At 47.0% G+C, this 12306-nt stretch overlaps 1 protein-coding gene across 1 annotated transcript in view; it reads left to right on the forward strand.

Moving 5' to 3' along the window:
• Positions 1 to 2687: 2687 nt before the first annotated feature.
• Positions 2688 to 12306, forward strand: part of LOC115086253 (zinc finger protein 850-like) — a 62146-nt gene continuing 52527 nt past the window's right edge. Inside the window, exons 1-3 of the mRNA XM_029592704.1 lie at positions 2688 to 2959; positions 4867 to 7127; positions 9932 to 10246. Coding sequence (XP_029448564.1) covers positions 2926 to 2959; positions 4867 to 7127; positions 9932 to 10246 — 2610 coding nt within the window. The 5' untranslated portion in view covers positions 2688 to 2925. The remainder of the gene's footprint in view (positions 2960 to 4866; positions 7128 to 9931; positions 10247 to 12306) is intronic.

Genomic DNA, 12306 nt, shown 5'->3' on the forward strand with positions numbered 1-12306 from the left:
TACACTTTGCATCAGGCTAAAATAAAAAAATATATAGATTTCTATATCTCGGGGCTTTATGTGAGAGTTGGGCAAGTTTTTGAGGCCTTGTTTGAGAAGCAAGGTTCTCAGCCTCTCAAAGTGGAAATTTGATTAATTTTGTAATTTTTCAGGACAGATTGCTTAAAGGCTTGGCTCTTAACTCCTTGAAGGTTCAAGTGGTAGCACTCACCTGTTCTTGGTGGGTTTTTGTCTCCCCGTCCGGATGTGTCTTGGTTCATGAAGGAAGTTAAGCATCTTCATCCTCCCTTTTTGCTACCAATGTCCTTATAGTAACTTAATCTGATTGTGGATTCCTTTGGAGTCCTACCTTTTCAACTGCAACATAGCTTCTTCTTGATGGTACTTACCCCTAGAAAAACAGTCTTCAAGGTAATCTGCTCAGGATGTCGAGTTTCCGAGCTGCAGGCTATTTCTTGCCGTAAGCCGTTCCTGCCTGTGACTCTGAGGATGGTACTGCTTTGGACTCTACCTTCTTTTGGCCCAAAGTGGTTTTGGATTTTCCTTTATTTATTTTTAGCTTTTATTTACTGATGTTCCTGTATAGGATACATATCGCACTGGTTTACATAGAAACTGAACTGTCGCCGTGGGGCGGATACAATGAACATGTGGTACAATGAACATGCAGAAACAATGAACATGTACAATCGAAATATACTAAAATATAATAGAAGCATAGGGCTCTACATGATGAAACTTCCAAATAATCTTAAGGGAACGCCATAATAACTGGAGAATTGGAGTAGCTGATGGATAACGGGTAGAGCTGACTTAGCTAGCGGGCAAGTTAAAAAGGGGAAAAGATCAAACAAAAAAGCATTAAGAACGTTTAACTTGAAGGTTCATAGAGGGACTAGGTGACTTCTAGCTACGTATTGATCCACGGCTAGGTGAGGAATTAATGTAGTCTCTGGCTCCCGTTATAGATTAGAGAGCTGGGGGATATATGGAGTGCAGGTACAGTTAAGGTCTTACAGTCGAATATCCAGTCTATAGTTGGACATGAGCAGGGGAGCCTCAGTGAGAGGATTATCTCTCCGAGAAGGCCTGGCTGAAAAGCCATGTTTTCAGCTTCTTTTTGAAAACCAGAGGGCAGGGTTCTTGGCGGAGGTCCGGAGGGAGGGAGTTCCAAAGGGGGGGGGGGACCAGCTGTGGAAAGGGCACGCTTCCTTAATGAGGTTTTAGCAGGTGGGGTATACAGAGTGTCTTTGTATGCTCTTCTGATAGGTCTGTTTGAGATGTGTGGCCATAGTTGGAAGGTTAGATTGAGGGCTTTAAAGAGAATCCTGAATTTGATTGGTAACCAGTGAAGGTTCTGAAGGATGGGGGTGATGTGCTCTCTTTTGTTGGCGTTGGTGAGAATCCTGGCAGTCGCGTTCTGGACCATCTGTAAGGGTTTAATGGTGTTAGCCGGTAGACCCAGAAGAAGGGAGTTGCAGTAATCAACTTTAGACAAGATGATTGATTCCTTTGACTCTGTTTATTTCCCTGCCACACTGGAAAGGAATACAGAGGAGAGTGAATATAGTCTCTTGTGTGCTCTGGCTGTCAAGTGGCATCTGATACAGTACTTGGAGGTTATTAATCTTCTCAATAAGTCTGGTCAACTGTGCTCCATGGCGGAGATATACTGGGTGAGCCAGTGGCGCAGGAAACTATAGTCTGTTATTGGATTATGGAAGTCATCAGCGGTCGTCCTTATTCACCCTTCCAGGCATTCCGCTTGATCGTTGGGCTCAGGAAGACGCCGGCCTTAGCATGTGCGATGTTGCTGGGTCCCTGGGCAGCTTTGGTACATCCCACTGGTGTGGATTGGCCTACCTGAGTGAACAGGAAGGAGAAATTCCTACTTACCTGACCAAATTAAAATAAAATAAAATAAAAAAAGTCCTTTCCTCTAAGGAAGACAGGCTGATCCACAATCCATCCTCGACTGCTGTCTTGCTTTCAGTTTGTCTTCTAGGTACGGACAATGCAGAGTATTATATCTGTTACTCGTTTGAGGAGTGGTAAGTGTCAGGACCCGCTCCTTAGCTTAGTAAATGTTAGCTCTTTGGACTGAGCTCAGTGTTCTCAATTGGTTGGAAGTATGAATGGTTTGTCCACAGCTTGGCTTTTCCAGAGAATACTTGTAGGCTGATGTTGGGTTAGGGCTATATGTCCTTGACATCTGCTTTTACTCTGTCTCCACCTGCTGGTAGAGGTGCATAATCCATTTCTGTGGATTGACCTGCCTGAAACCTAAGAGAGAAAATTATTAGGTAAGTATTAATTTCTCCTTTACTTTTCCTTCCAGAGAAGGAAAGCAAACAGCTGTTTGAGTTTTGTGGCACGATCCCTATGTGCCCATGGTTTGCAACACCCCTGAATACAGAATTAGTACATCACAATGGGAGATATGTCACTGCCCAGGACACCAAACTCTTCCTGCCCTGTTGGGATTTAGCACAGTGAGTCCTGATGGAATAGAACCAGATGTTCCTGATGTTCTGGATAAAGCTCTTATAGCTTCCTTTTTATTATAATGTGATTTATCCACGCAATGATATTTCATATTCTCTGTCTCTGGTATTAGAGAATATATTCCAGTTTGATTTGAAAACCCTGGGGGTCTATGGAGGAAACTGATTCTAGGGCAACACAGAGGGAACAAGCCTGGCATTTCCTGGGGAAGAGGGGTCCTGGTGCCCTCTTTTCAATGATAAAATGTTAGGAGAATAAATCCAGCTGAGATCTAATGCACGCTGAGCCCCTCCACGTGTCTCTGAGTGTTTCTGGTTTGTGTTTCAGGTGCGGGTGACGTTTGAGGACATCGCTGTCTATTTCTCCCAGGAGGAGTGGGGGTATTTAGATGAAGGGCAGAAGGAGCTTTACAGGGAGGTGATGAAGGAGAATTATGAGACCCTCATCTCCCTAGGTAAAAATTGCATTATCTGCATGTTTAGCGGACTCGAGGGCTGATTTACTGAAGGTCATTTGTGACTTTTCTCCTGACTCCAGCTCCAGCATTGCTCTGTGTCTGAGCTGGCACCTGAGATTGGTTGTTTGGATCTTTTCACGTGAGACGGCCCCTGCGAGGCAGTCTAGGAATTTATCTCAGATGTCTTACATGAGGCACTTGCTGGGGAGCATCCACAAAGTTTCTCAAGGGACTTGACTGAGCCCTCAGCAGCAGGACAAGGACTACTGATCCCACCTGCCCAGATCCAGAACTGAATGGGCCAAATTTTAAAAGCGTTACTGGCACTAAAAGATGAATACGTGGCCGCACGTGAGAGATATGAATTTCAAAAGCTAATTACTTGCTCGTGCTAAAAAAAGGGGCGGGGCCAGCAGTTCAGTGTGTAAATCCGGCGGCCGCTGCTCGTGGCGCACTGTTAGCTGCGTATATTTCCTGCTGCTCCTGATGAGGAGTAAGTCTGCAGGAATCACTTTTTAGGACTAACACGATAGGGTGAGGGTCTTGCTCAACTGGGGGGAGTGGAGAATGAAGAACTGGAAGGGTCTGGATGACCCCGAGATAGACTGGGCAAACTGATGGGCTAATGTGTAAAACGAGGAATGGCTTTAACCTGAGCATGTTATAAAATCCTCTTCTCTGTAGGCGTTAAAGCCGACAAATTCTTATGGAAGAAATATGCTTTACATCTGCTCAAGTACACAGGCTAGGCGTATTTTACATCATACACATGTACTTGTGCACATGATTTAAAACTCCAGTGTATCACTGCTCACTCACTCCCATTGTAAAACAAGAATGCACGCGACCGTACAGGCGTACGGTCGCGTGCATTCTTGTTTTACAATTAGCTGACTATGAATAGCAGGATACAAGAGGTCTGAGCTTGCTTCATGACTGTCATTACCCCGTGACATACTTAGCCTTGCACTAATATAATAGAGCGGTTTCAGCTTGTCTGCATACTTCTAGCTGTCTCATGGCCACTTCTAGCTGTCTCATGGATCCATTCTCCTTCCTCTGCCTGACACTAACCCTACCCAGTCTCATTCCCCACTTCTGTCCTTTGTGAACATCAGGTGCCTGTCAGCCTCCCATATTCTCCACCTCCTCGGCCATTCTGGCTTCTGCTTTGTCCGTTGCTTTACAAAGTTTTCTTCCTCTCACACTAAGAGAATCTCACTGTCTTTACTGTCATCACACCTGCCCTTCTTTGGATATCTCAGTCCTGTCCCTCCATGGTAACTCTCATCCTTCCCCTCCAAGCTTATCCTACCCCCACTCTCCTCCCTCTTCTCTCCCTTTCAGATTTTATCTATGGAGTATCCGCTCTGTTTCCAGCAAGCCCACCTATGTTCCTGACCTCTTATCTCTCATTCTCTCCATCTTCTCTCGCTTCTGTTTATCCCACTATTATTTTTTATATTCTGTTACAGTTTTCATCTCCAGCACTTCCGTGAGGTAATTCCAGGCATTCACCACACTTTCTATGAACAAAAGATATCTCTTGATATTATTCCTAGTCTCCCCCTTTGGAACTTTCTATCATGACCTTTGCTCTACAAATTATTTTCCAATCAAAAGAAGTTTACTTCTTGAGCATTATTACCTTTCAGGTATGGAAGTGTCCCTATCATATCTCCCCCTTTCTCCTCTCCGCTAGGTTTTACATATTTAGGAGCTCATCTCATAAGGCTTGTGGTGCGAACACCATTGTTAGAAGTTTTTCATGGTCACCAGTGCTTGGTCAGAAGGGCACAGCTCTATCACTGTGTGACAGTGCCAGAGCAGTAATTATAGGATCAGAAACCCAGATCCATTTGCATGGTCACTAATGCCTGATTAATGTCTTCTTCTATCACCAGCAAGTGATGAGGTCATACAGCACATAAAGGAGGAGAATCGAGAAGAACATCCTATGGAAGAAGGACTGATCCCAAGAGAATCAGGAACTATCTTTGAGAATGTTTCGCAGGGGACTGAGAGGAGAAAAACAAGGAATAGTCAGCAGGAGTCTGAGAAGAAGCAGAGAGACCCTGCAGGAGACTCACGGGATGGAGTCACTGCATGTGAGATGGAGGTCAAAGTCATCCCTGAGCACCAGAGACACGTGAGCACAGGGAGCCTATTCCAAAGTAATAACAGTGATCAAAAGATTTCTGACCTTCACCAGAGGGAGGGGAAAGGGAAGAAATCCTTTCTGTGTGACTCCTGTGGTAAAAGCTTTGGTAAGGAATTGCATTTAATATTGCACCAGAAATCCCATCCACTCAAACCACCATTTCTATGCAATAAATGTGGGGAAAGCTTCAGTCAGAAGAAAAATCTAAAAGTGCACCTAAACATACATAAAACAGAGAAACCCTTCCTTTGGAGGAAAAGTTTAATTAGTAAGTGTAACCTAAACTTACATCACAAAATCCTCACTGGAGCGAGACCATTTATAGATAGTAAGGGTGGGAAAAGTTTCATTAGCCAGAATATACTAATCTCGTACCAGAAAATCCACACCGGAGTGAGCCCATTCTCATGCACTGAAGGTGGAAAATGTTTTGTAAGGAACAAAAACATCCCCCAACACCAGCAAATCCACACTGGAAGCAAACCATTTAACTGCAGCAAGTGTGGGAAACACTTCACTCGTAAGAATATGCTAAAGTTGCACCAGCGCATCCACACAGGAAAGAGACCATTCTCATGTAGTGAATGTAATAAAAGATTGACTGGGAAGGGTGCCCTCACAAGTCACATGAGAATCCACACAGGGGAGCGACCATTCTCATGTAGTGAATGTAATAAAAGCTTCCCTGTGAAGGGTGCCCTCACAAGTCACATGAAAATCCACACCGGTGAGGGACTATTCTCATGTAGTGAATGTAATAAAAGCTTCACACAGAAGGGTGCCCTCACAAGACACATGAGAATCCACACAGGGGAGCAACCCTTCTCATGTAGTGAATGTAATAAAAGCTTCACACAGAAGGGTGCTCTCACAAGTCACATGAGAATCCACACAGGGGAGCAACTATTCTCATGTAATGAATGTAATAAAAGCTTCACCCAGAAGTCTGCCCTCACAAGTCACATGAGAATCCACACAGGGGAGCGACCATTCTCATGCAGTGAATGTAATAAAAGCTTCCCTGTGAAGGGTACCCTCACAAGTCACATGCGAATCCACACAGGTGAGCGACCTTTCTCATGTACTGAATGTAATAAAAGATTCACACAGAAGTGTATCCTCACAAGTCACATGAGAATCCACACAGGGGAGCGACTATTCTCATGTAGTGAATGTAATAAAAGATTCACACAGAAGTGTATCCTCAAAAGACACATGACAATCCACACAGGGGAGCGACTCTTCTCATGTAGTGAATGTAATAAAAGATTCACTAGGAAGGGTGCCCTCACAAGTCATATGAGAATCCACTCAGGGCAGCAACCATTCTCATGTAGTGAAGGTAATAAAAGATTCACTAGGAAGGGTGCCCTCACAAGTCACATGAGAATCCACACAGGGGAGCGACCATTCTCATGTAGTGAATGTAATAAAACCTTCACTGTGAAGAGTGTCCTCAAAAGTCACATGAGAATCCACACAGGTGAACGACTATTCTCATGTAGTGAATGTAATAAAAGCTTCACACAGAAGGGTACCCTCACAAGTCACATGAGAATCCACACAGGAAAGCAACTATTCTCATGTAATGAATGTAATAAAAGCTTCACACAGAACAGTGCCCTCACAAGTCACATGAGAATCCACACCGGTGAGAGACCATTCTCATGTAGTGAATGTAATAAAAGATTCACTGAAAAGGGTGCCCTCACAGGACACATGAGAATCCACACAGGGGAGCAACCATTCTCCTGTAATGAATGTAATAAAAGATTCACACAGAAGTGTATCCTCACAAGACACATGACGATCCACACAGGGGAGCGACTATTCTCATGTAGTGAATGTAATAAAAGATTTACTAGGAAGGGTACCCTCACAAAACACATGAGAATCCACACAGGGGAGCGACCATTTTCATGTAGTGAATGCAATAAAAGCTTCTCTGTGAAGGGTACCCTCACAAATCACGTAAGAATCCACACAGGAGCACGACCATTCTCATAGAAAAGATAGAAAAATAGAAATGATGGCAGAAAAAAAACCAAATGGCCCATCCAATCTGCCCAGCAAGCTCCCACACTTATTTTCCCATACTTATCTGTTTCAGGGCCCTTGTTGGTAACTGCTTGATTCCAGTTTCCTGTCACCCCCTGCCATTGATACAGAGAGTAATGTTGGAGTTGCATCAGTACTGTTGATGCAGAGAGTATTGTTGGGGTTGCATCAGTACTGTTGATGCAGAGTGTAATATTGGGGTTGCATCAGTACCGTTGATGCAGAGAGTAATATTGGAGTTGCATCAGTGCCTTTGATGAAGAGAGTAATATTGGGGTTGCATCAGTGCCGTTGATGAAGAGAGTAATATTGGGGTTGCATCAGTACCGTTGATGCAGAGAGTAATGTTGGAGTTGCATCAGTACCGTTGATGCAGAGAGTAATGTTGCGGTTGCATCAATACATTCTCATGTACTGAATGTAATAAAAGCTTCACACAGAAGGGCGCGCTTACAAAACCCATGAAAATTCACACATAGGAGAGGCCATTCTCATGCATTAAATATGGAAGGTCCTTTATTAGGAAGCAACATTTCTCAAAACCCCAGAACATCCATTTGTCCCACTACAACCTATTTACATGACCTGAGCTTGGGTAAAGCTTCCATGCTAAACATACACTTAGGGGTAGATTTTCAAAACAGCGCCCGACCATCCATGTCCATGTGATTTCTGGCGCGTGTATGTGGACATACCGATTTTAAAACGTGTGTTGTGGGCGGCACGAGCAGGGGCAAAACTTCGTAATACATGTAATAAAAGTCTGGCGATGCTATTGGGCCTTCCCTGCATGTACCCGGATCAATCCAGACAGTGGGTTATGTCATCCGTCCAGCCGATGGAGTCAGAGCAAAACTTGAAAGGTGCCCCTATATAAGCAGGTGCACCCTCTGTGTCCCGCCTGTATTCCTCTGACTCCAGCAGATGCGAGTGGTATAACTTGCAGTTCCTCCTCCTATCCTTGATACAGATTGAACATTAGTTTTTCTATTTTCTCTGTTTTGTCTTTTCTATTTGGTTGGATCAAGTTGTATTGGAAAAAACAAGCTGTTACTAAAAGTTCTCTGTGCCTCGACACTCAGAAGCTTGCAGGCAGAACTTTTTCCCTTGTTTACCCTTGGGTGGTGTTCAGGTAAGTTCTGTCTCATTTCTCTTTACAGAATTTTCAAACTTTCATCATTTTTGGGATGATAGTTGGTGGTCCAATCACTCCCCCTCTCCCCAATGACTCACTGCCTCGAGATGCTATCTCTCTTCTGAGCAGTGTCAGCAGAGAGGCTTAATTCCTCCGCTTAAAAAATATATATACATATTTAATTGCTTTGCAAGTTCCTTCAGAGGGTTCTTAGCAGTCGGCACTTTGAGCGGAGTTTGTTTCCCGTTCTGGTCAGAATTCGGGGGTGAGCGTAGTAACTGGCTGTGTGCCTTCCTCCCCTATGCCGCGATCTTCGCGATGTGGAGCCTGTGGAGAGGCCGGGCCTCAGCTCTCCAGGGAAGGCTTGTGTTTGAGGTGCCTCCTTGGCAGGGAGCGACCCTCGACCCTGACCACTCGCTCTGCCGTGCGTTTGCAGTCGCACCGGCCTCCGGTGGGGTCGTCCCCATCTAGTGCGGGGGACTTTCAGGACTTTCAGTTCCACTAGGAGCCGTTTCTGAGGTCGACTGTTTCGTCAGTCCAGGCCAGTCTCTCAAAGGCTGCCCTCAGCTCGTTCCCAGTCGTGGTCCCATTCATTTCGGGGACGAAGGACAACATGGGATAGTCCCTTCCAAGGATGCCCCTCCAAGTCTTCCCAATGAAGGTGTGCCGATCCACCCCTCGACACCGCGGATACGAGGACATCTTCGCCTCTTCTACGAGGAGTGGGTCAAAATTACCTCCGATCAATGGGTCCTGGATATTCTAAAACATGGCTACACTTTAGAATTTTCTCGGCCACTAAGAAACATGTTCCTCTTCTCTCCGTGCAGCCCAGTGCAGAAGCAGCTCATCGTGTGACGGACGCTCGACCGTCTCCTGGCCCTGGGTGCCATCCTTCTGGTGCCTCCGATGGATCAGGGGTCAGGCCACTGTTCCGTTTACTTCGTAGTCCCCAAAAAGGAAGGATCATTTTGTCCAATCCTCGATCTCAAGATGGTCAACAGAGCCCTCAAGGTCCCTCGCTTCCGGATGGAAACGTTGAGGTCCATCATTGCGGCAGTCCATCGGGGAGAGTTTCTGGCGTCCCTGGACTTAACGGAGGCTTACCTCCACATTCCAATCTGCCAGGAGCACCAGCGTTTTCTGCGCTTCAAGATTCTCGGTCAGCATTTCCAGTTTCAGGCTCTCCCTTCGGATTAGCAACTGCTCCCCGCACTTTCATCAAGGTCATGGTGGTAGTGGCAGTAGCCCTCCGGAAGGAGGGGATTCTGGTGCATCCCTATTTGGACTGGCTCATTCGTGCAAAGACCAGGGTCCTCTGCCAACAGGCCGTAGACAAGGTCCTTCGCTCCTCTGTTCCCTGGGATGGATCGTCAATTTTGCCAAGAGCAGCCTCACTCCCTTGTAATCTCTCGACTTCTTGGGAGCACACTTCGACACTAGCATGGGCAAGGTGTTTCTCCGACCGGTCCGTGCTCGGTCCCTCATGTCTCAGGTGCAGCGCTTCAGGGGCCTCCTACTCCCCACAGGATGGGACTATCTCCAGGTTCTGGGCTCTATGGCTTCAACTATCGATTTTGTACCTTGGGCTTTGGCACATATGCATCTTTTGCAGAGAGCTTTATTCTCACGCTGGAAGCCGGTCTCGCAGGAGTTCCAAGTCCTCCTGCCCCTGTTGGATCTTGCCAAGGACAGCCTGGGCTGGTGGCTCAGCCTGGATCACTTAATGAAGGGAGTGGACTTGGAGGTCCCTCAGTGGGTGATCATCACCATGGATGCCAGACTCACTGGTTGGGGGGCTGTATGCCACAAGCAGTCGGCTCAGGGGCAGTGGACGCCGTTGCAGGTGGCTTGGCCGATCAATCACTTGGAAACCAGAGCTGTCCGGCTCGCTTTGAAGTGTTTCCTCCCCCTCGTCCATCATCAGGCCGTAAGAATACTATCCGACAACGCAACCACAGTGGCGTACATCAATCGGCAAGGCAGAACGAGAAGCCGTCTCGTCTCCCTGGAGGCGGACAAGTGAATGGCTTGGGCGAAGCGTCACCTTCTTCGCCTGGCAGCCTCCCACGTTGCAGGAGTGGACAGTGTCCAAGCGGACTTCTTAAGCAGACAATACATAGATCCCGGAGAATGGGAACTCACCGAGGAGGCAGTGGCTCGCCTCTTTCACCGGTGGGGAATTCCCCACATGGACCTAATGGCGACTCAGCGGAATGCGAAGGCTTCACATTTCTTCAGTTGGAGAAGGGAGCACGGCGCAGAAGTCCTTCCATGGCCGTGACATCTTCTGCTCTACGTATTCCCGCCCTGGCCCCTGGTGGGAAAGGTAATTCAGAGAATAGAAAGCTACCAGGGACCCGTGATCCTGGTAGCGCACGAATGGCCAGAAGACCATGGTTTGCGGATCTGGTCAACCTCAAAGTGGATGGTCCCCTATGCTTGGGACATCTACCGAACCTCCTACGTCAGGGTCCAGTATTTTTAGACATGGCAGATTGCTTCTGTCTTGCGGCCTGGGTTTTGAGAGGCATAGGTTGAGACGATGAGGTTACCAAGAAGATGTTATTTCTATTCCCCTCAAGGCCAGGAAGACTTCTACGTCCCTATCCTATGTCCGTGTCTGGAAGGTCTTTGAGGCCTGGTGCCAGTCCATCAACATATCTCCATGTCGGGCCTCCATAGCCCAGATTCTTTCTTTCCTTCAGCCGGGCCTGGAGAAAGGTCTAGCCTACAATTCTCTGTGAGACCAGTTGGCAGCCCTTGGCTCTCTTTTCCAACATCTGGACGGGGCTCCTCTGTCATCTCATCCTGACATAGTTCGTTTCTTGAGGGGAGTCAAGCACGTGAAGCCTCTGTTCCATGCTCTGTGCCCTTCCTGGAGTCTCAATCTGGTACTCCGGGTCCTGACTGGTTCTCCCTTTGAACCACTGACCAGGGCTACCCTTAAAGATCTGACACTCAAAACGGTTTTCCTGGTCTCCATTACTTCAGCCCGCAGGATCTTGGAACTTCAGGCTCTCTCATGCAGGGAGCCCTATCTCTACCTTATGGACTCTGGGGTGTCCTTGATCACAGTCCCATTCTTTCTACCAAAGGTGGTCTCCGCGTTTCATGTGAATCAATCGGTGCAACTTCCGTCCTTCTCCTCTGAGGACTCCAGGGAGCTCCGCAGCCTTGATGTCAAGCGCGTCCTTATGCGCTATTTGGAGATGACTAACGATTTCTGAGTTACAGACATCTCTTCGTCTTCTGGAGTGGTCCCAAGAAGGGCAACAGGGCTTCCAAGACCTTCATTGCTCGCTGGTTGAAGGAAGCAATCTTTTCCGCATACATGGGAACTGGGCGGCAGCCTCCGGCGGGGATCTGGGCCCAATCTCTCAGGGCCCAGGCCGCCTCCTTGGCCGAGAGCCAGGCGGTATCTCCGCAAGAGATTTGTCGGGCAGCTATGTGGAAATCCCTACACACCTTTTCTCGGCATTATCGGTTGCATCTTCCGTCACCAGGTTTTGGCTCCTTTGGCACGCAAGTCAATTCGAGCAGGGCTATCCAGGACCCACCCTATGTACATCCCACTGTCTGGACTGATCCGGGTCCGTACAGGGAAAAGAAAATTATTCCTTACTTGCTAATTTTTGTTCCTGTAGTACCACGGATCAGTCCAGACGCCCTCCCTGAGATTTTTCGGTTGGGATTGTCTCAGCTGTTTGTGTGTACAATTTCTGCATGGTTTTCCTTGCAAGTTTTATGGTTTTCAAATTTGGCATGTTATGCCGTGTTTATGATTGCTCTGTTTCTTCTGAGGTCACCGGATCCATCCCAACTGTTAACTTCTGCTTTGATATTCTGAATACTGGAGGGACGCAGAGGGTGAACCTACTTATATAGGGGCACCTTTCAAGTTTTCTCTGACTCCATCTGCTGGAAGGGGGACATAACCAACTGTCTGGACTGATCCGTGGTACTACAGGAACGAAAATTAGCAGGTAA

Source organism: Rhinatrema bivittatum, chromosome 2, assembly GCF_901001135.1.
Source record: "Rhinatrema bivittatum chromosome 2, aRhiBiv1.1, whole genome shotgun sequence".
NCBI classification, from domain to species: domain Eukaryota; kingdom Metazoa; phylum Chordata; class Amphibia; order Gymnophiona; family Rhinatrematidae; genus Rhinatrema; species Rhinatrema bivittatum.